Source organism: Acomys russatus, chromosome 2 (assembly GCF_903995435.1).
Source record: "Acomys russatus chromosome 2, mAcoRus1.1, whole genome shotgun sequence".
In the NCBI taxonomy this organism is placed as follows: domain Eukaryota; kingdom Metazoa; phylum Chordata; class Mammalia; order Rodentia; family Muridae; genus Acomys; species Acomys russatus.
In genome coordinates this window covers 31,544,873-31,569,389 of record NC_067138.1, presented here as the reverse complement: position 1 = coordinate 31,569,389, position 24,517 = coordinate 31,544,873, and the positions used below count along the sequence as shown (strand labels likewise).

At 40.3% G+C, this 24,517-nt stretch overlaps 1 protein-coding gene across 1 annotated transcript in view; it reads left to right on the top strand.

The window, feature by feature from the left end:
* Positions 1–24,517, top strand: part of Tox (thymocyte selection associated high mobility group box) — a 308,910-nt gene that overhangs the window by 124,969 nt on the left and 159,424 nt on the right. The window contains exon 2 of the mRNA XM_051159967.1: positions 21,765–21,830. Within this exon, the coding sequence (XP_051015924.1) occupies positions 21,765–21,830 (66 nt within the window). The remainder of the gene's footprint in view (positions 1–21,764; positions 21,831–24,517) is intronic.

Sequence of the window (24,517 nt, the reverse complement as noted above, 5' to 3'; positions counted from 1 at the left end):
GAAGAGACTTCAGAAACCAGAATAAGAAGAATCCATTTTTCTTCACTTGACAATGAGAACCCAGGGCATATTTCTGATCAGGGAACTGTGATCAAGGCTGAAAATTAAGAGAATTATTCTCATGATTATTTTTGATAGATTGCATTAGAGAAGCTGGCAATGGCTAAGGATGCAGATCAATAGTAGTGTGTGCTGTTAGCGTGCATGAGGCCATTGGTTCACTGATTAGCATAGAGGTGCATATGTAGAGAGGGAGGGAAAGACAGAGATTGAGACATAGATGAAGATGCACATAGAGGAAGGAGATCAAGACAGAGATAATAGGGATGGGGAACAGACAGAGATGTGAAAACCAAGTGATGATATTGCTAAGGATGGCAAAAGTCTAGACAAGAGATAATAAAGGGTTGGGGATATTTAGCATCTATCAGCTACAACTTAGTATATACAGAAGAAGGAAAAGCTCACAAGATATTAAGGGAATTAGGAGCACGTGCCATGCTCTAAATACATACAAAACCCAACATATAAGAAAGAAAATTTGGGGGACTGGAGAGATGGCTCAGCGGTTAAGAGCACTGTCTGTTCTTCCAGAGGTCCCGAGTTCAATTCCCAGCAACCAGATGGTGGCTCACGACCACCTATAATGTGATCTAATGTGCACTGTATACGTAATAAATAAATAAATCTTTAAAAAAAAAAAAAGAAAGAAAGAAAATTTGAGCCATGTGCCTAAGTGGGTTGGGAGTCTATCAAGTCCGTTTGCTGACAATATTTTCTGTACAGGGTGACAATGAAAAGAGGAGCTGGCAGAAATACTAGTCCTCCAAAGATATCTCTGAAAGTCATCTCAGTAAAGGGGCACTTACTTCTAAAGAGATGGCATCTTAAGCCCTTGATCTGGGAGAAGTTGTGGGTAAAGTCAAGGTGTGGTGGTATTGCAGAGCCAACAAGAGAAGCCTCAGAAAGATGAGAAATGGAATGTAAGAGATGAGGACACCAAAGAAGGTCCCAGAAGATAAGTGTGGTGGGGAAATGTGTGTGGCGGGATCTTTAGGAAACACTGTGATGTCAGAAAGTGGAGAGATACTTGAGCGGTAGTTCCATTAGGGATGAGCTGATGGTTTGTGGGTATTTGAGACAAAGAAGATCCCAATGCTGTTTTAGGCAGAGGAGGAGAAGAAAGCTAAGCAACAACTGATTTCATAATTCAATAGAAGGAGACATATGAGGGTGGAAAAGGAATATTATTCTTACAAAGAAAGAAGGCATCCCTTGAGCAAGAACTAGAGAGCAAAGAAGAGACTTTGGGTTCAGACAAAATTTTGAGATGTTGTACAGAGTTACTAACTTATTCAAGTTGACCTTTCCGTGCATTGAGAGAGGAAGTCATCCTCAGGTCATCTAGACAGGGTCTTCAAAGATCAGAGAATAGACAAGGTGGAACATGTGGTGGCAACTCAGTGGAAAGCACGAACAATGATGTTTGAGCAAAGATGAGAGCGGAAAACATGACGGTGAGAGGAATTAACCAGCTGAGCTTCGCGATTGCCTCTATACTGTGTCTTTGCAGCAGGGACTAAACATGAGAGTGATATTAGGGACAGGAAAGATGCTAGTGTAAGAAATTAAAGAGAATCGAACCCAGAGGGTCCAGGAAACAAATACAAAATGCCAAAGATATTGAAAACAAACAACCTATGGACAGTTAATGGCTTCTAGAGGAAGGAACATCAGTTTTCTTTAAGGCTGTGGCTACTGGTAGACTGACCATGTTCCAAGGTCTGGCCCCGCACCCAAGGTTATACGGGCAACACAAACTGGACCTGACTTTTAAAACAAACAGAAAAAGAGGACAGGAAGTCAGGGGATGGGGACCTATCTGGGAAGAGTTAGGAGGATGGAAATGATAAAATATATTGTATGAAATGCTCAAAGAATTAACAAAACATTTTGCTGAAGCTCGAAACAAGAGGAACAACAGGATTACAGACGTTTCCTTGCAAAGACCGGCACTGAAATCAAGTTCACATCTTGGGACAAGGGAACAAAGACTAGAGAGCGATGAGATTAAAGATAACTGAAAAGGAAGATTGAGAACTCCTCTGTGGTCACAGGAGAGGGAAATGCAGAAGATAGGGAGTTCTCTTCCAAGGCAGGGAATTTTGTGACAGAGGCCCTTCTCTTCTCACATGACTGCTGGTCTTTTCCCCCACCCGTGCTTTCAGGGAGTCCGTGAACAGGCGTTAATGAACACTGGGACAGCCACAACATGTGAAGCTACTTTTGAAAATACCAGTAACATGAATGTAGCAACTGAGAGCAGACGTGGAAAGAAGAGGTGTTGTAGTAAACACAAAGTGGCGATGTTAAGGCACAGGCTGAGCAGATGTTGACTACAGAAGAGCAGTTGAGAAGAGCGGTGGGGCATTCTTCTGGAAAGAATCACTCTTCCCTTCTCTCTGGAAACTCGCACCTTGAAAGGGTTGGAGAGATTAGCTGTACTGAGAATGTACTAATAGAGAGAAAGCTTCAGAAATTTTCTTTTTAATGGGGGATAGTGAATAAGCTTCACAACGGGCAGAACCAGACGGGCTGAACCAAATAAACAGCAAAGAGACTTAATTATCTTGGCACCTTTTCTCTTTGTGTTCTAAGAATAGAAAATAGGCTGATAATAAATTGCTGAGTTAAGAAGTAAATCATTGTATTGATGTGAAAAAGAGACTATCAATTGGTGGAAAGCAGTGGGGAAGACAACACCCATCCAGTATATTATTGTTTGAACTTGACTTCTTTACTTTTCCTTCTATCTTCCTTTTTTTTTTTTTTTTTTTTTTCATCATTGTTTTTCCTAATACAGTGCTTCATGTCTTACAGGCTGGCTTTGGGCTTCTGATATTCCTGCCTCTGCTTTCAAAATACTAGGATTGCACTCAACTATCACCATAGCCAGTGTTAGGAAGGGCCGGAGTTTACACATATTAGCCAAACACGCAACCAGATTAGAGACATTTCCATGTTGTACTTGATTTTTGGTTTTATTGAAACATAAAAATAGTACACAATCCTTAGCTGTATTGGCTTCATACTTACAGGCACTGTGTAATGTTTAGACAAGGTAACATTTGCATCTACTTGAGTATTTGTTCGTTGTAGTAACAACCCCTAGAATCATTTCTTTTAGTTCATAAAAGGCTACAGTATATTTCATTGTCTTTAGTCACTCTACTGTGGAAGATGCTACCAGAAATTAATTCTGCCTTATAATTGTTGGCCAACCATTCCCTTTTGCTTCCCCTTGCATGTGTGAGAAAGAGAATTTTTCTCTCATCTCTGAGACCCAGATTCTCCTTGTAAGTGAGGCCATATAGTGTTGTCTCTCTGTCTCTGGCCTACTTCAGTCACTCTCATGTCCACCAGCTCCCATAAATGTCAAGGTTTAATTTTTTTATGCCTTCATAGTTTTCTATATGAACCCTCTTTCCCTTTATCCACTCATCAGTTGATGGAAACTTAATTTCATTTATTGGCTACTGTGACTAGTCCTGCAAATGAATAAGAGTAGGATATCTCTCCAGACAGATTTCATTTTATACATTTAGCTGTGTAACCAGCATGTCAATTGCTGGATCCTATGGTGGGCACATTCTCTGTACTTGATTTTAAGGAACAGAAGGAAAGAAAACAAGAGGCCTAAGAGTAGTCTTGAGAAAGCTTAAATGTGGGTACATTAGAGCTACATACTTAGAATTTTTAAGATACACTTGCTTGTGCTGCATCCTCACAGGGTGTAGGATAATAGACTTTGGACCTGCATAGATGATATCTACCTCCTCACAGGGTGTAGGATAATAGACTTTGGACCAGTACAGAGGTAAGATGCTGAACAAATGCTCTTTGGATCTAGAACTAAGAAGAACATCATACAAGGGAAGATGAGACAGGGGAAACACTCCAGTGCTATCAGATGACCTCATTTGCTCTACAGATCTTACAGGCTTTATACTCCAGGAACTTAAGACCATCACGCTGAATCTTCTTTGAAAATAATGGCTTTATTTACCATGATATCACCCTCCTCCCTGCTAAGTAAATAATTAAGAAGTTTCATGTTAAATTTACAGTAATCCACCCATCCTCAAATTTTAGTTGAAGAACAGTTTCATCAGCACAACTTCTCCTTATAGCTCAGTGCTTTGTTTTTTTTTTTTTTTTTCAGTTGAGCGCATGTGCACACACACACGTGCATGCGTGTGTGTGTGTGTGTGTGTGTGCGTGTGTGTGTGTGTGTGTGTGTGTGTGTGTGTGTGTGTGTGTGTGTGTGTGTTATGCGCCACAGTGCACTGCACATGTGGAGGTCAGGAGAGGATTCTTTATTAGTCGGCGCCTTCTACCTTGTTTGTCAGGCTATCTGAACCATAAGCTCTTAGAAATTTTCCTGTTTCCTCCTCTTATCTCTCCTTATGAACACTGGCATCATGGATGGGCACTGCTGCATCAGGCTCTATATCAGTTCTGTCGCTCCGAACTCAGATCCTAATGTCTATTGCCTATGTGGCAAACCCTTTATTCACTGTGCCATCTCCTCAGACCAGCTTTGGTTAATCTTATTAATAAGTTTAATATATGGAAGATGGCTGCATCTCAGAGAGTATATCCGGGTGAGCTCCATTTAAAGCAATGATATATACTGGCTCTTTTGATCCTTATGGTGACCCACAATTCAGCTGTATGGTTTCCTCACCATTGAAAGAAAAAGACTGACCACTGAGCAAATTCTAAAAGGCAGAGCTGTGAGTTTCCACCTTGCTCCAAGGCTGCTAATCTAAGGCCCTCAATCTTTTTTTTTTTTTTTTTACCAATATATTTTATTAACAACTTATTAACCAAGCATACATCACTCATTTTTTACACATATCATTTTTATTTTTTAATATATTTTATTAATTTTTTCTTGTTACATCTCAATTGTTATCCCACTCCTTGTATCCTCCCATTCCTCCCTCCCTCCCATTTTCCCCTTACTCCCCTCCCCTATCTTAACAGTGTTGTTTTCAACTCATGCCAGCCCACTTGAGAACAGAGAGACCTCTGCGGTCATGTCTTATTATTCCATGCTTTTTTTTTTTACATTGTCAGTACAGAATTAGAAACACAGCTCCAATGCAAAAATATTCATATATCTGCATAATGGATATTGAAAAGTTTAAATAATTTTCTATATAACAGTTATTTGCAGTTATTCGCAGTTATTTGGGTATCAAATTAGGTCACAGAGACCAAAAAACTACTATCTGGAGGTTTGATGTCTGTTGTCTATATTCATTAGGTTAACAGGATAATTGTCATGTCTCTACTCTGTTCTGTGTCAACATACCTGAAACACAAATGGAATTTTTATCCAAATGATATAAACGCAGTCATTTATGAACTTTCAGGGACACTAACCTAGAATGATTTTGGAGGACAATTGGAAATATTCCTGGAAATTCCGTGCAAGTGTGAGTAGCCTCAGAAATGTATTTACTGTATTATTGCCTCGGTGGAACCAGCTGCCGGCATCTTAATACGCGTAGCATTTTCCACAGCCTTTTCTTCCTGTTAACCTATGAAAGTTTTGGTGAGTGCTCAGTGTGGCAGAAGCTACAGCATGTATGCAGAGGGTTAGACCCTATTGCTTCATTACCAGCACCTGCATCTGCTGGAGCTAGCGCTGGAAGGACAAGCTGTGAGTCATTCTATTAACATAGGATGCGTAGACCAAAATACTTAAGCTGAAAACCACCATCAGAACTGTTTTCCTATTCAACACCATGATGGCAGACATGTGTTACTCTCCATCTCTCAGAACCCACAGACTATACAGCACCAGCTGAACCTCAGTGGAAACAGTGGCCTTAGAGTGACAATGGTAGGTCTGTGTAGGCTGATGGCCACGTTGGGCTGATAATGGGAATACGATGGGTGTAGGCATAGCGATACACAGGAATCTTTGCTGTATGTGCAAGCAAGTCCGTGGAATTATTAGTATTAGTACTATTGTTGTTACTGCTGTTGAATATTGTTGTGTATTCACATTACATCCCTATTGTAATACCATTGGTTCTTATCTTCCTGTTCCCCCTCCCTCCCTTTTCTGCCCTATTCCCCTCCCCTAGACCTGTGGTGGGGGTGGTGGGGGGAAGGGTCCTCCTCCCCCAAACTCTCTGACCCATTGAAGAGAACCCAGATCAACGTCTCCCAGAACTCTGCTTGGTGCATCCTTTTTCTTTGAGTACTCCCACCTGGCTGACCTTGTCCTGTGCTCAGTCTGAAGTGGCTTTGTGCTCCCTCCCTTACTTCTGATTGTCCATGAAGAGATTTCCCTACTCAAAGGTTTGCCTGAGGCCATCTAACGGCTCCCTCAGTCGCCATGGCCACTTACTCCTGAGGTTCTTCTCTACCCACCCACCCCCCACTTGAATAGAAGACTACACCTACAATGCCACCAGCCAACTTAATCACAGCTGCAGGGACAGAAAATGCAACTGCAGAGACAAATTCAGTGCCTAAAAATTGTGGGATATGTTCTAAAGTCAGTAGTTACTCTTTTTTAATTACCTGCTCTTCTAGGAGATACCTTCATTATAAACTCTTCTTAGAAGAATTGAAGAAGAAACTATTTCTTAAAAATGAATCTGCCTCTTCAGTGCTATAATATTTACACATATATATTTGTATATGCATAGTATATAATGCTTGCCTTATGTATGATAAGACCACTTGAAAACTTGTGGATAATATGAGTTCAATTTAACTTTTTTTGTTCGCCATCAGGATTGATAAACTGATGGCCTGCGTATGACGTTTCCTATACCCAAACATTATGTCATATCTAGACAAACACAGCTGTTTCCTAAATCATTCATCATTTTATGGAGTAAAAATATTCAAGAGTCATTTTTAGCTTTTTAAAACGTGTAGAATGCTATCATCCTAAGTCACAATACAATCACATGTCAGAAACTCATTTCTTCCTACTATACATTACGGCCCATTCACTCCTCTGGACTCTCCCCGGCTTTGATACCCACTATCCCACTCACAAAGTCAATTGTCTTAGAGTTTACATATGAGTGAGACCAAAAGGTACTTATCTTTTGTGTATCTCCATCTATGTTGTCACAAATGATGAGGTTTCATCCTTTTTATGACCAGCTAGTATCCCATAGTGTAGTACATTTCTTTATTCAATCCTTCGTTGGTGGACAGTTTGCCTATTATGAGTACTGCTACAATAAGTGAGGAGTTCAATGGTCTCTTCAATAATATGACACCATTTTCTTTGTCTCTAGACCCAGGAATGGGATTTCTGGAGCATAGGTTAGTTCTATTTTTGATATTTTGAGAAACCTGCTTATTGTTTCCTTAAAAGGCTGATATCCATTCTCTTTTATTACAATATGTGTATATATATACATATATATTGTACACATATATACATACACACAGACATATATATATATACATATATATATCCCTTTTGTCACATCTTAGCACTTGTCTTTTTTACACTTTGATAGTAGCTATTCTACATATAAAGAAGCCCCATCTCACCATGGTCTTGGTTGGCTCTCTGCCAGGATTAGCGATATTGCCTATTTTCCCACATACCTGTTGACAAGATGGCTCATTTTAAACACATTATCTTATGTGGGAATATTTATTTCTAAGAGCTGCTTGAAACACAGTACTGAGATTCCAGTTCCGTTAAGAAAATTAGTACAGACATCTACTTGGAATACTAATGGCTTTAATGAAGATGCAGCATCTTGCAAACAAATGATTATATTTGCACAGGAGAGGATAAATAAAACCCTAATTAACAAATTACTATTTTTATTAGATATTTTACATTTTAACCGTGACAAGTGACAGTTTTGTGTACGGTTTAAAGAACACAGTTTCTTATTCTATATTTAACCAGAGCAACTGTAACTACAATGTGTGTGCAGTACAGTGTGTGTTCACCTTGAATTATTGGACTATATACCTCAAAGTTTCAGAATTCTTTAGAGCACCATACCTGGAACAGCTGGAACAGCTGCAGGCCTGATGAAAGTCCTGAGGTGGTACCACACTGTTAGGAACGTTTGCATGTGAATTTTAAAAATGATGTGTTGTCTGATCTAGAATCTAAGCAGCTACCTTTGTTATTCACATGAAACATTTCAGAGCTCATCTCTTCTTTACTCTAAGTTTGTTATAAAGGTGATAGAATCAACAAGCTGCTCATCATAGACCAGGATTTCTCAGTAGCAACAGCACTGTTGCCATGAGGCTAAACCATCCTTGGAGGTCAGCCTTGTGCACTGTAGAATGTAAAGAACCCTCCATAGCTTCAACCTCCTAGTTGCTAGAATCACCAGTCAATGGGTAATCAAAAATGCCTCCAGACGGTACCAAATGTAAGGTGCCCTGCCTTTCCAGAAGGGAACAAATCATCCTTTTAAAGAAGCACTTGCATGGAAGGTGTGAGTTGCGTTATATGTCCATCACAATATTTTTAAAATAAGAATAGGTAAACCCACAGATAATCAGATAAAAAGGGAAATCAAAATACAACTCTGAGTAAAAATTAAAACAAAGAAAATCTTAATGATTCTTTAAATAATGGCACCCTTTTATACCACATAGTTAGTGAGCCTAACCCTTAAAGAATATTTGACTGGAAATAGTAGCTGTTCAGTAGCTCCTAATGGAGAAAATATAAAGAGAAGTTATGAAGAAAATAGAACACACCTTGAACCGCACAGGCACTTTTGCAAAGGCATATCCACAAAATCTTTCCCATCAATAATCTAACAGTATGAGATACAGTGTTTTTAAAAAGCACAGTTTACAGTGCATATCAAGGTTGGAAAGTATGGGTTTTGAGAGCCATATTAGCTTTTGAAAGCATTAATGCAGTTGGACTTTCACACATAAAGGCTCACTGCCTGAAAATGGAATGCAGCAGGTATTATAAAATACAAACTTTAAATAATCACTGTGGCCCTATTTCCTGCCATGTGTCCAAAGAGCTTTGCTCTTAAGTTATGTGGAATGAGGATTAGAGACAATATGATGACTTTTGGAGAAGATGTGTATTAGTTCTTAAGAAAATGGCAACATTGTTCTGCTTTTAAAAATAAAAATCCACGTTTGATCATTTAATCTGCTCTGGTGTTTGGTTTCCATCCTGTTCTTACTTCAGTGTGTTTAACTTATGTGTTCAAGTTTAATGTCTCAAGTAACACAGAAGGATTTCCTGGAGACAAGACTCATTAGACATATTTAAAATATGTATACTCTGCCCAGAACTACTCAGAAGGCATTTCTATAAAAAAAAAAAAGAGTCTTGGAACCACTTAATCTAACATTAATATTAATTTACTTAATGGCTATAAAAATATATTATGTCAAAATCTTTCACAGCAAATATGAAATGTGCAAGATATATTAATAATGCATCTCTTTTTGCAGAGGTGAATAATAGAACAGAGAAAGTTAGATGGGATGTCGTTTATTCTACGGTGGCAGTAAAGGACTGATCAGAGCGGCTAAACTACCATAGGGTCTAGCTAGGTTATGTAACTGATGAACTAGAAGAAAAAATGGTTCAATGAAACGTAGTGATATTACCTGTGGGTAGTATCATCTATAAACCTCACAAGCTATGAAAAATAACATGTAGGGAAGGCTGTGTCATCCCCATATTGTATGACTGCACAGAATCCAGCACATTGGAAACAATCTGTTTGGTGTCTTAATTTTCCATGACAATAAGTCGGCTTAGTGGGTAAATTCTCCTTGTGGGTGAAGTGTGGTGCATTTTTACTATGAGTGGGTAATAGCTTCTGTTTATTAAGCAGAGAGTTGTACAGGGCTTTGTCCTTCCAGGCAAGTACTAAAGTTTTCTGTGAAAGTTTTTTAACAGTTTTTAACCTCAACAGCTGCTCTCAAGCATAGTTACACATAAGTTAAATATTAGCTGACTTAAAACCTTGTATGAGAAAAACATTTTTTGTGCACACAGGAGATAAGCATGTGCAGGTGTTAATAACATGTTTATGTACACCCTCTTGCCCACACCTGCACGCCTGAGATGGTCTGCAAGTTGTCCTTGATCTGAGGACTGGACTGACATTTTTTCTCTTCCTTTACTTTCCCGCTATCATCTCACGCTGAATGTTTGACTGAATTTATATGGATAGCGATAAAAGTTAGGTCTAAATATAATTTTCTGTCATAAGGTTCTATTACAGTCAACCTTAGGCACACAGCTGATTGTTTCTGCTGCTTTCCTGTTATTAACCTTTCTAATTGCTGATGGAAACCGTTGACCAAACTCGCCTGCGGGGAAGTCCCATGGTTTCCACAACAGAGCACAGAACATGTCGGCATAGAACTTTACAATTCACAAATACATCTGCACGTCTCATTTGAATCTGATGAAACTGCAGAAGGAAAGCATCGTTTGCCCTCTCCATCCCAAAGCCAGATAGGGACTCCAGACCCGGACTCCCGTCTGGGCCTTTGATTTTTGTGCCATCATCTCTTCCTACACCCCTCTATCATGTCATACCTAAGTATGGAAAAGATCCGGAAGTTACCCTCGGATCATGTGGGAAAGGGAAAGAAAAAGCACCCTTCGCCTGCCAATCCTGCCAAATTCTCGTCAGCATGCTGGTCTGGCTTTAGTGAAGTGTTCGCCTTTGGCTACACGCTGGGAATGAAAACACATTCCAGTTTGACCTGGAGCATCTTGTCCATAATCTGATCTCTGACTAATGCTGGGGTCAAGGAACCCAAAGCCCGGACAACTCTGTAGCACAAAGCTTGCAACTGTTGTCTAAGCTTCTGTAAAATGAGCTTCCTTGCAAAATATTCCAACTATAGAGTGTCTGGAGAAAGTTTATCTCTTTGGGTAATAAGGACCAGAAAACAGATCTGTGCACTGGGCGCCTTTGTCACATGCCCCTAGAGGACCAATCTTCATGCACAGATACTGTTTAGAAACCGATGCATAGCAAATAAATGTTACTCGAGAATCTTGGAGACCTGAGATGCCTCCAATGCTTTAGCACCCATAGTGTTGCACTGAATTTTATTTACTCATACATTTAATGGCACTAAGTTAACCACAGCGTGCCTGGGTGAGAAAGCTCCTGACCTCACGGTGCCCAGAGTTCAATGGAAGTGAGGCCCAGGACGATACATTGAGAAACAGGCTGGTATGCGCACAAGATACTGTAGAGAGCTTACACACACAATGAAGGGACATTACCAGTGACATCTTGAAATTTTGCCTATTGGTAGGGAAACTCTCTGGTTAGGAGAACCCGCGCTTATGCTTGGTTCCTAATAGCTGGTAGTAGCACCGCCTCTCATACCCTGATATGTTCCAAGTCAGTTGATAAATTTGTTGATCACCTATTATTATGAGGTAAGGAGAGAAAGACTAGAGAGTTGAAGGTGAGAGGGACACTGGGCGGAGAAGGTCTTGAGAAGACAGAGGAACCCCAGGGTCTGTCCAGGAACATATCAGTAAGCAAGCACAGAGGCCGGAGTTACTGGAGAAAGATGAAGCGAAAGTGCACACAGAAACATTTTAAAACACTCACCACCAATTGTCTAGTACTCATTCTGCTTGTCGGAAAAATTATATGAAAGCTGCCCTACCATGGGGTTTTCTGTGCACCCTGTACACATACAAATGTGCTTTAAAAAAAGCATTTGGTTGAGGAATGGTGTTGTTATCACACTGTTATCTAGAAATACATGATTTTAATGTGTCAGCATAGCCATCTTAGGTCAGACGGCTAGCGTCATGCGGCAGTATTTCCCGGTCTTGATTTTTTTTCACAAAAGTTAAGACAGGAAACTAACTGTCCTGCACCATATTGTGAACAAGTGGAAGTACACACACACACTGCTTCACACAGGAGTCCCAACATCTGCTTTAAGTCCATTCCTGATGTAGTGTCATGTTCTGTGAAGAAAGGATAAAAATATGTAGGCCCTGGCCCCCACAGTGTAAAGTGAGAACAGGAGGATGGAAGAGTGACTGTGCAGAATACGTAGATCTTCTGTAAGGAGAGAGCAGAGGGAGGCTTCGGCATTCCCTGAACCCAGCATTGGCAGAGCATACCCCTGGGAAGAGGGCAATTGATTTCTAAAACTTAAGCAAAAGCACAAACAACTGCTTTGTCCCACCCATGAAAATGTGGATAAATTATCCGAGAGAGTCCTGTCAGATCATCCATGGAAATGGCAAAACAAGTATGTAACCACATAATATTTGAAGACGGGAAAGAAAAACGTACAATTCCACTTCTTTTCAGATCTCCTGTATCTTAAGCAGATCTTGGTCCTTAAGAGATGAACAGAGGCGTTCTCAAACCCAGTGGCTGGGAGCACTTTTCTCCTGCAGCTCTTTAAAATACCACTATATTTTCGTGTAGAATAGAGGAACTCCAGATTCTTAAAAAGAAAAGGGGTGTCCAAAATGTGTCACAGTGGAGCCACTTGCATTTCTCGTTGGTCAGACTCTCCCTTTGTACAGCATTCCACACCTATCTCGCTGTTAGGTATAAATATTTGAGTCTGTTCCTATAAGGTAATTGCCAATTCAGTCCAAATGTGGTTTGTCTGAGTAACTATCTACAAAGAGATGATGTCACCTGTCTCATAGTCCACAACTTCATAGATATTTTTATTATCACTTTTAATCTCAAAAATTCTTCAATCACTGTCTGTCCTCAGTCTTCTTAAGAAGTTGCATCTCTCCTCAGCCCACTCGACTGTCCCTAATCTAGTCTGATTATAACCTCCTTATTATTTATAATATCTGGTCACTCAATGCTCATGATCTTCTCAATGCCCTAATTTTCTTCTGGTCTTACATTGTTTGGAGATTCTCAGAAGTGAGCAAACTCTTCCAGACTGGACACGTGTTGAAAAATATCCTCACCTTGTTCTCTCTGAGTGAGATACTGGAAAGGCCCTGTGACTAGGAGAGGACACTGGCGACGCAGGAGCGAGCTGCCCCCGGGCTAGTTGCCTGCATGCTTCTCATTCGACACTGAAGCAGGACGTAGGTTCCATGGTCCATGTGGTGATGGAGGATGGGATGTGGAGGAAAGAGAGCTTAGGGAAGAGTTGCCAGCAAGTGTGCGGCACGTCTCAAATGTTCTTTTCGTAAATTCAGAAAAATTGGTTCAAAAAAAGATGAGGCCAAGGAATGTTGTAGAGAAAACACTTGGCTCTGTGGTTGCTCAGAACAGCAGATCTTTAGAGCTTCATGCTTCACAGGATATCAGAGTTGTGTAGGTGTCTCCTTATGAGACAAGACCCTTGTATAGGATCAGAAACATCTGTTCCTTATTAGCTGATATTGGAGGTGTTTAGGTGCATATTTTATAAAGATTTGCAAGTATATGAATTTTCATTAAACTCAGAAGAATAGCTTGGTAGTTAAGTTTTCATCCACACATTTTTTTTTTCTTTCCAACATAATGCACAATAAAAATAGATTGCTTTTTGGTGAGGATTTGGGGTGGATGCTGTTTTGTTTTGTTTTGTTTTTTTCTAGAAACTTGAACTTTTTGGCTTTAAATAGAGAAATGTGGTTCATGATAAAGAGAATCTTGTTTCTTCTGCCTATATGCTTCCTAAACTGATTTCAATTTTTGCATTAAAACATAAGAGAGAACTAGTGATTCTTAACCATAATACAATGGAAGCAGAACAAACACTGGGTGAGATGAGTAGCCCTGCGGGTCAGTCACTTAGCACTGGTGCCATCAGAAGGTGACCTATGAGAATATATAGGGGGACGTAATCCCCCTCAAGAACAGTCATAGGGGAGGGGAATAATGGGAAAATGGGGGGGGGGGGAGGAATGGGAGGATACAAGGGATGGGATAAACATTGAGATGTAACAAGAATAAATTAATAAAAAAAAAAAAAAGAAGGTGACCTAGCCCACCTTGTAGTGAATGCAAGCTCGCCCTGGTAATGCAAGCCCTGGGAAACCTAAGTGGGGGAATGGGAGGTAGTCTGGGAGGAGATAAAGAGAAAAAAGTCACACTGCACATGCTTCCAACCAGCCATGTCTTTACAGCAATTCATCATTAGTTGTTGGGTGCGAGGTCCTTTTCCAGGAAGACCAGAGGAAACACAAGGGGTCAGTTTCTCCCTTTCATAATACCCCTTCAACTTAAGCATTCAGAGCTTGCAGATGCTGAGGCAGGCACAACCTTCTCTGGCTCCCATTCAGAGGCAGTTTTTCCATTTAGGTTGGTACCCGGCTTGGGGGACATAGCCACATAGCTACTGTGGCTAGGAATGGGGTCTTTATGACTACAGAATTGGCATCAGCCATTCTTGGAAGCAAAAGTTACTAGATAAAACCTGAGGATCAGAAAGACAGTTGGTAGGAGATTGAGATTCAGCCCATCTCAGAGAAATGTACAAACTCTTTGTCATCTGTATATTAGAGCTGTGGTAGTGACTATATGACAGCTGTGATGGAAGCTATGTATTTGATGAGATTGGAAGTGCTTCCAAAGGACGAAGTTAAAACTGGTTTACATCATAACTGCCATCCGTGTGGTGCCTGCTAGGGCACTACCAATGAGAATTCCATGACCACGTGAATATATGAGCATACTACATTTGTTTGTAAGCAATCAGGATACCAAAGTCATTGCATGCATGACAGCCATGCCCTGAACTTCAGAGGCTTCCTTCCATGAGATTCCTGCTATGGACATTTTGTACCACATGACATGTTCTAGAGAAATGCCTATAACTGATCACAGAAATCTTAGGTTTCAGAAGTATAAAAGGCAAGGCATCCTCGGGTAAGTGTTACGCTGGGGGCAGAAACACAAAGAGAACATTCATTTGGTTTTAAAGTAGAATCCAGGTTGTAAGCCGTGGCCTACTAGTCTTTCTTCTCTACTCAACTCCATGCTATTCAGAGTTACAGTGCATTGTTTATCACTCCATGGAAGTCACAGGAGCCCGAGGGTGGCAGTGGTCCCTCTTTCCAGTCCAGTACTCTGAACCCGTCAGTGGCAACACGCAGACTTAGAAAATGGAAGCAGAATAGCTAGGTTGTTTTTCTTGCCTGTGGCATAGGCTGGCTCTACCTGTACACATCATATTTCCAGTATTCTCACCAGGGTTCAGCTTGCAGAGTGGCTGCTGCGCATTAGCAGGTGCAGCCTTGAAACTGGAAGAAACAAAGGCAAGTGTTGCCCATCCAGTGCCTCCTGACCAAAAGGAAACAAGGGCTGTGGAGGGGCGGGGTCCTCCTGCGTCCCTGGGACCATGTGACTAGCCTTATAGCTACGCACATTGTCCCATCCAGATGTTTATCCTTAGCATTCAAGGTGTTTTGTTCAATATGATTTTTTCCTTCTCGCTCAGGGGAATTGAACGTAAGGTCTTGTATCTGCTATGCAAGCATTCTACCACTGGCCTAAATCCTCAGCTCTGCTGGCATCCAGACAAAACAGCAAAAGGCTGGGACTTGCTGCCCAATGTCATTACCTCTTTCATTACAATAAATAAAGAAATAAATTCAGCTTCTAATGCTGGACCAAACAATACAAAACTGGAAACTTTATTCTGAATTTGATTACTTCTTATGATTTACTATAATAGATTATCTAGAAATGTCATATTAACGCCTGTCACTCTCATAAACATTTCCATTGTTAACATGTTTTTGTAATCAATGGTTCCTACAGAAGACATGTATATTTCCCCCTCAGAGACACAGTGCGCTCTCTCTCTCTCTCTCTCTCTCTCTCTCTCTCTCTCTCTCTCTCTCTCTCTCTCTCTCTCTCTCTGTGTGTGTGTGTGTGTGTGTGTGTGTGTGTGTCTTTCTCTCTCTCTCTCTGTCTGTCTCTCTGTCTCTGTCTTTCTCTCTCTCTGTCTCTCTGTCTTTCTGTGTGTGTGTGTGTGTGTGTGTGTGTGTGTTTGTGTGTCCCTCCTTCTGCCCCCCTCTCCTTTAGCAGCAGGATTCTGGTTTGTTTTTCATAGTTTCCATTAGAAAAGATGCCGTGTTTTGTACCTGAGCCAGCAACTGAGGTGCATTTCATGTTCTCACTCAGCTGTCTCTTGTGTTTCTGTGTTGAGAGCCTCACATTGCCCACTGTTGCTCATCACTATGTTCTCACAGTGCTGCAAGTCTGTTTTCTGTTTTTAAATAGGAGAGATAATGACTACCTAGTTTGAAAGGCTCTTTGGGATTATGGGTTTGGTTAATATCCTCTAAAAACAATTTCAAAAAAAACTGTAGTAGAAGATTATAAATGAGTTTTTATGTGATTGCATCCCCTGGTGCTTTGAAATGAAAACACAATAAAGAATGTAAAAGCGCTTGGTCAGAAAAGCTAATCCTGAGTTGATGCCATTTACATTTAGATTTAAAGAACTTGGTCTATTTATTCTTTCAAACTTTACTGCAGCCTTTAAATTGAGAAAACATGGAAATTAAAAGCCCTAGTGTGGTCATATACATTTTCAAAAGTTATAGTGCCTAAGTTCAGTTGACTTCCGAGAATACTAACCCTGATAAAGATAAGGCACAGGCAAGTGCAGTTAGTTATGTTTAATGAAACAACTTTATTGCTGTAATTACTAATAATCTAATAATGGTTATCTAATATGTGATACATGTAGAGGGAATTGTGGTCATCAGAGTGTAATAATGTCCCTGCTGTGCCTTGAGATCTGTGACTACACAAATATACATTACATACAAGACAGCCCCTGACATGCAATGGTTCAAGTTAACAATTCTTTTCTTTGAGTTATGAAAACAGAAGCAATATGCATTCAGCAGACATCACAGTTGTGGTGTTTATTTATTTAATGATGCCGGGGGTAAAAACCAAGGCTTTGTGTGTGTGCTAAGCAAGATCTTGGTCACTAGAGAGTATTCCCAGGCCGTCTAGTCCCAATTTTGAATTTTGTTCTTTTCTTAGGTTTGCACCATGCAATTCAGTCCACTCTGTGAGCTGGGCAGTGACAGCAATTTACAGCTTCTACTCAGCCATGCAATCATAGGCAGAAGCAAGCAACAGTCTGCAGTGTGCTTTGCTGCTGAGCTGGGATGTTTAGTAGTTTAGGTGCATTCCATGTACTTTTACTCACTTGACAATGATTTTACCAGGACATTTATCAGGACTTGCAACTCCATTGCAGGTTGAGGAACATCTGTAGCGGTACAGTCAATTCCCACCTTTTATGGGAAATAGAAAATAAAGCAGTATATCATAGCGGAAAGCTTTTCTACTCAGAAACCAGACCTTGGTTCTATTCCCAGATGGTCCATGTGACTAACAAAGCATCTATTTCTTCCATCACGACGTGAGAAATTCAGATAAATGTCTTTAGGGAGCTTTCCAAACCCAAAATTCTAGGACTCTGTGAGCTATAATTCTACTTCAAATGACAACTGGCCTTCAGCCCACAACATGGGATGCCTTTTACGATGGTTGGAGTAGTGGGAGGCCTGCTGAGCCCCTGGCAGCAGCTCCTGGCCAGGGTGTGGTGAGCTACGAAAACCCAGCCCGATGGGGGAGGAGCTGGGTCAGGACACATTTGCCCTCTTCCCTACTCATTGCGATGCAATTGCAAGCCTTAAGCCATGAGGAGATAGATGGTGCAGGTCTGTTTGGACATGTGCAAACTGCTGTCTTCCAATGCATACGATTGGAGCCTGCTTACATAGACCTGGGGTTCTTGGTTCCCAGCCAACCTATATTTCTTTTATTAAGTACAATCTAATAAACTGGAAGATTGAGGAATTGGAGACGGCATTTGAATGATGGTGCCCTTACCATTTCTTTACTTTTTCTTCTTTTCTTCCCAAGGACTCTATTTGTAAATTAATCAGTTATGTATGCGTATGTGCACACACACACACATACACACACACACACACATTTTTATATGAGGAGGTACATGTGTGTATGCTCAAAGGCACGTGTACATGTATGCATGTGCCTTTGGAGGCCATAGGTCAACTTCCTGTGTCATTCTTCAGATGCCATCTGCTTTACCGTTTGGACCAAGTCTCTCACGGAGAGTTGGAGTTTACCTGCCTCCATCTCCTTAGATTTTGGGATAAAAGTGACTGCCGCCAACTAAAATTGCACTGCAGGCTGAACTCAGGTTCTCATGCTTGCATGGAAAGCACTTCACTGACTGAGTTATTTCCGCAGTCCCTCAACCCGTTTTAATCTACTGCAAACATTGAGGAAATCACCCTCAAAGCAGTCGTGAGGGCTAGTGATATAGCTCAGTGTAGAGTGTTTGTGTAATGCCCTAAGTTTTAGATTTCACTCAAGGAAAACAAAAGCAAAGCTCCATCAAGACTGAAAATTGAGCCTTCTTTTTCTTCTAAAGCCACTGTCACTTTCTTTCGGAAGATAACTTGTTTAATGGAGCAAGTATGATTTGAGTTTTGCTAATTAGACAGTAAATGTATTTTAATGATCTAACACTCATCCTAAGTTATGGGAACCCAAAGAGTAACTAGAGTATATTCGTGTCACCCACTATCTAGTCTCATCTATCCCTTACTACAACCCCTGCCTAGAAACCCAGACCTACCCAAGAGAGTTCATAGGCTGGGCATGGCTGGCCTTTACTAATAGGAGCAAACGTAGAAGGGAAGAAAGGCCCTGTGAAACTAAGAGAGTGACTGTATGGGGTATGGAAAAGGCCAGAAAGTAGCTTAGTGGAAAAGAGACTCAGAAACTATCCTAGCAAAAACTCTTTTAGCAAACTAGGCCCTGCTCTCTGCAAAGAAACATGCACAAGAATTGTATGTTTCTGTGTTGTGTGCCCTCTAGAAATACTGCACAATTTAATTCATTTCTTCTTCTCCAACTCTACCTCTCCTATTTTTTTTTTTCATAACAAGGTCTTCCTATATAGGCCAGGGTGGCCTCAAACTCAAGACCCTGTTGCTTCTGTCTCCTAAGTGCTGGTACAATAGATGTGTGCCAGGGAACCCATCAAAAATATGATGCTAAAGATTTCTGAATGGTACAGAAGTAATAAAAGAAGCCACTGTGTTACAGTTCTCTGGAAAAATAAGATCAATGGGAGATTAGGTAGATAGATAGATAGATAGACAGATAGATAGATAGATAGATAGATAGATAGGTAGGTAGAGTACATATGTGGATGAGAGAGAGAGAGAGAGAGAGAGAGAGAGAGAGAGAGAGGACCTAAATGTAAGCAAGGCACTTGCATTTTTATTTGCCTGTATATCTATAATCAGAAGGCAATTTCTTGTACTATTTTTAGTGTGCCTGAATTATTTTGACTGCAGAAATATGTGTGGAATTTTGCATTTGTGACATCATGGTGGTGCTTAAAGTGTCTCAAATATTAAAGCGATTTGGCTTTCTAGCTCTCCTATTAGGAACACTTAACCTGAACTGTCACCAGGCTACAGTAACATCATCTCAGAACTGGTAGCCAACTCACCATGATGACTCAGAATGTGTTGATCTGCTCTGGCAATGAGTGCGTGTGCCACTCGGCCTGGGTTGAATCCCAGACATGCCTGGTGGTAGCCTTATAGCTCAGCATCCAGCTTAATTGCTCTGTCCCTTTCTATGCTCATTTATACTTTTCAAGTATTAATAATAATACCAAACTCTTGGTTTGCTACACAAATTAATTTGTTATTGTCCAGCAGCAGGTGTGTGTATCAGTAGAGGGGACATGGATTACACTAAAAACATTTACAGTGGTGATAACTGCATACTTTTTATTGTGAAATGATATTTCTGTCTTGGCTCAAAAAAAATCACTTAACTTTGACACATTTTGAGGAAAAGTGTTCATCCAGAACAGTAATATGAACATATTCAATTAGCCTACACTTTGGATAGACTAAAACCAAAACTTCAAAGCTTTAGCTAGCTTGAGGATGAGGCCAAATTTAGAAAACGAGTTTGAGAAGATGAAATAGAAAGTAACACATTCTAGAATATGCAGAACATCTGATTCACTCCACTACTTCTGTTCTGTTTAGTTTGTTACAGTCAAAAAAAAACCTGTCCATATTTCAAGTGGTTCTTTGGCATCTTAACATTAAAAACATTTGCAAACAAACCAGTGTAGCCCACAGCAGGCCACTCTGGAGAATTCCCTGTGAAGCTCTTTGTTGGGATTTGAGTTGTTGGATATGTTGGGTGTTCAGGGGAAGCTCGCCTGACCCATAAAATGGCGTTCTTGGGTAAGTCACTTGAATTCAAGGCTCCTAGTCAGTTGACAGAGCAGTTAAACCACACAGTTCTCCTCTCTACTTGTGCTAATCTCTGGATTGCGCAACCAACCATGTCAGTCAATAAAGGACCTTGTGAGCACTGAGATAGGTAATGTGCATGATAGGAACTGTGTTTACAGGGTAACACATAAGGAAATCCTTTCAGTATTTATCTATGCATTCTTCAGTGTCATTTGGTAGGGCTTTTTTTTTTTTCCTCACCAAAGTTCACTATTGCTGACTACAGTTGAGGCTCTGATACATCTGTAGAGCTTATATAACCTACTTATAGGGCTGGTAATCCTTAGGTGATAGAATAGAATGCCTCTGACTCATGTCTGTTTGGGTGTATCAGTTTAGTGGTATGTAAAAATATCCACATCACCATCAACTTGTACTTCTAGCAATGATTGTGTTGCTTTGAAAAGTAGGTTCTCACACTTATAGGTTCCTGCGTCTCAACAGCCTATCCCTGAGCACATATCCAGACCTAGTTTCTAAGCTAGTTATGTTGGTCCATTTGATGATTACCTTAGGGGGGATCTTCCTTTAACTAAAGAGGAATCTTTTTCCTTTTCCCATTTCCCATTTACCAAGTGAGGAGGTAGAGGAGGATTAAGAATGAGTGGAGTGACTCAACCCCAACATTTCTGTTTTGTGGCTGTTGATGCTGTGTCTTGTTTGGCAGTTTTGCAATGGGGCTGCCCAGTGACTACCCTCCTTCTCTCGTGTCCCTAACTTGCAAATATACAGGTCAACTTGTATGCATTTGCCTGTTTATTCTATGTGTTTGAAAAATGTTTAGGAAAAGAACTTTGATCATGGTACCTGTATGTTACTGTTGCATTTCTTTGTTATTTTTATATTTCATTCTTAGCCACATTTATAGTGGCACATGTTTTTCTCTAATATTGCTGTGAATTTCAAGTGCTTTTTAATCAGAAGGCCGTTAGAGTGAAGCCAGTTTTAGTCCATTATGAGACTCTGCGCTTTTTCTTTTTTTGAGAGCTAAACTCAGAATGCACAGAGCTGTGCCTCCTTGTATTTTCCATTATTTTTTCCTTTCAGAAAGCGTGCCATTCATTTAATACTTCATTACAGCCCAACTGCAGTATGTATACATGGCACGCAAAATGAGCCATTTTGTTTTAAAACAGATTGCAGATGAAAGGAAACCATTCATTTCTTGCTTGCTTGCTGTAATTACTAGAGCACTAATTACTCCAAATCACTGACATGCAGGGTCAGGAAGGATGACAACAGAAACATCAAAGGAAAGACGTGCCTCACTTTACTATGACAGATTTTTTTCATATTCTCAGCCACGCTATTCTCTTTATGGCTACTGTTTCCCGGGTTGATGGTGAGGGAAAGAAAGGAAAATGTACACCCAGTCAAGATTGCTCAATGTTTACTATTATTTCGTTCGCAGTTTGACGGTGACAACATGTATATGAGCATGACAGAGCCGAGCCAGGACTATGTGCCAGCCAGCCAGGTGGGTTAATTAATCTTCTCTGCCTTGTTTCAAATTGTAATTAAACAAATTCAAAGAGTTGCATTGCAAATGAGTAGCGCTATCAGTAACTGCCGCAATCAGGAATAATCATAATTTATAAACAAAGCATTTAAGCCTTGTTTCCAGTTAATGAGATGGAGCTGATAAAATACCAGCTTTGGCTTTTGCTGAGGGATGCTCCCTCGCTTCCCCTCCAGAATGGCAAGCAGCTGTTTTGCCAGCATGAGCTTTCCTAAACAGTTGTGTTACCTTTAGGAAATAAAGTCTTTCCAGGTGCAACTTATTTGTGTTTCTGACTGTGGATGAGTTGATCACGGTAAGCTACACGTGCCACCAATGGCTTCGATTATCAACTGTTTGGAGCTATATTCAAGCCTGTATTATGTTCTTCAACAAGGAATTATGGACGGTGGCCCTAGAAGGCTGCTTTTAGGACTTTCTGGGGGACAGGGGAGGGAGAAGCTTTTAGGTCCCAGAGCATAAACATGACTGAAATCTTTCAAGGGCACCTTTGTGTCTATTTCCTGGGAAAGGTTGACAAGGTATTTAATCATGACAAGTGACAACAGAAGTGGAATGAGAATGTACATGGTTACATTTATAAAAGTAAATGCTTGCCTATTTATTTTTAGATACTTAAAACCAGGCCCTCTAATCCAGAGAGGGCAGTTAAAGCAAAATTATAACTGCCCTAGGGTGCCAGGGTAACGTAGAATATCAGAACACTATAAGCAAAAATAAATAAGCGAATAAATGAGAGTAGCGAGAGTTCACGGGAGCATTTTGTGGACATGAACCTATTTTTTCCTTCAATACTAAAAAATCACATTTGCCTGGAGTTTCGCATACCAGCCACTGAAAGCAAGCACTCCCAGGTAGTAGTTTTCAGTGCCTATTTATCTGCCCGAGTTGGTTTGATCACTGAGAGGAGAGGGGGTGCAAAGGGGCTATATACAAAAACATTTTCTTTCACGGTGGTTGACAGAAAACCCAATCTAATGCATATAATAAGAGTGCTCTCTGTGAGCAAACGTCTCGGGCTTAACTAAAAACAGGCAGGCACACACCATCATGAGCTCAGCATTTATTTAGAAGTCATTATGACTACTGCCTTGTCTGCCAGACATTCTGGACACTCCACCATATTGTTCAACCATAAAGGTCATGATGGAGTTCAAAGGCCGGAATTCGGCCTGCTTCCATTCTGTTAAGATCAGCGTAGGAACCACGCTGAAAAGGAAGCTTCTTTTTGTATGTGGAATTTTTCCTTTCCTGAATTCATCCTGCTAAGTATTCTCCAGGACCCATAGGTAGTTCTGAATAGGACTGTTTGATTAAAAAATGAAAAATGTTACTATTAATTTGCTTCTAACCATCAATCCCAAAACTGTACTGACAAGTTTAGTATTACTATTAGATTAAAGCAACCCGGTACCATCTCTTTGGGCCTTTAGGGTTTTGAAGTGTGAGGGCTAATTGAATTTGTTTGAAACAGTAGAAACACAAACTCAATAAGTGATTACTGTTATAAGGCAGCTGCTTGCTTGCAGAGATTCATTACGTCCATCTTAAGCAGTTTTGGATAAAGAATGGCAACTTCAGAATATATACATCTTAGCAATTCAGCTCCTTAGATTTCTCAATTCGACTACAGTGTAGAATATTAATCCTCTACTAAAATTGAACATCCAGCATTGTTTTTCTTAATATTTCAGTCAGGAGTTCTTAAGAATGTTTCCAATACAGTGACTGTTTATAATGAAGAAATAAAGAGATCCAATATAATTTTGTGCTTTTGAAAGATATGCATGCTTTGTGAGCCAGGAGCAAGGCATTTTTTGTTGTTGTTGTTGTTTAATTTACTTTTAAGGGTTTATTTTTTAAGAAAATGCAACATGTATGAAAATGTTTTTAGGATTAGCTGTTTTTTAAAAATTAGATGAGTATAAGATAGCACATGCCCTGGGGGTGAATACACTTCACAAATGACCCAAGCCAAATGACCTTTGCTAAACTTTACACTTAACATTCCTTTTGTTTCTTGCAATATACTGTGTTTAAGAATTCATTACCTGGTGTTCTTTTTGGCAATTTTTATCAATGTGTCCTTTAGGCAGCCATAAATAAGATCTCAGTCGCCCTGTAGGAAAGAAAAATAAGTTTTGTTCCATTTCCTACCTAACATCAAGAAGCTGCATAGTTTAGTAATCCAGGACAACTTGCCCATCACATCACTCAACATTAGAATTCAACTCGGTGCCTGCTGTGGGACTTACAGACTACGTTGCTAAGTAGCAACATATGGAACAGTGCTGTTGCTGTGATGCTTCTGCAAGCGTATAGCATAATCCTGAACTCGAGATGATTTTTATAGAAAGCCTATGCTGGAGCTGCTCCAGAAACGAAAGTACACTGTAAAAATTAATGATATTCTTTTAGACAGTCTCAAAGGGCCCCTTGCCCTATCTGCAGAGTGCATTCTCTACCTCTTGAGCTAGTGTATACAAACCCTTAAAATTTTTTGCATATGGCTTGGTAATTGATAGGCAGGTTTTAAATTAAATACACTACCCATAACAAGACTGACAAGTATGCAGTAAAAGCCCATAACATTGCCACTGCACCCTGGCGCCATGCATGGAAAACTGACTATTTTCTGTTCCAAC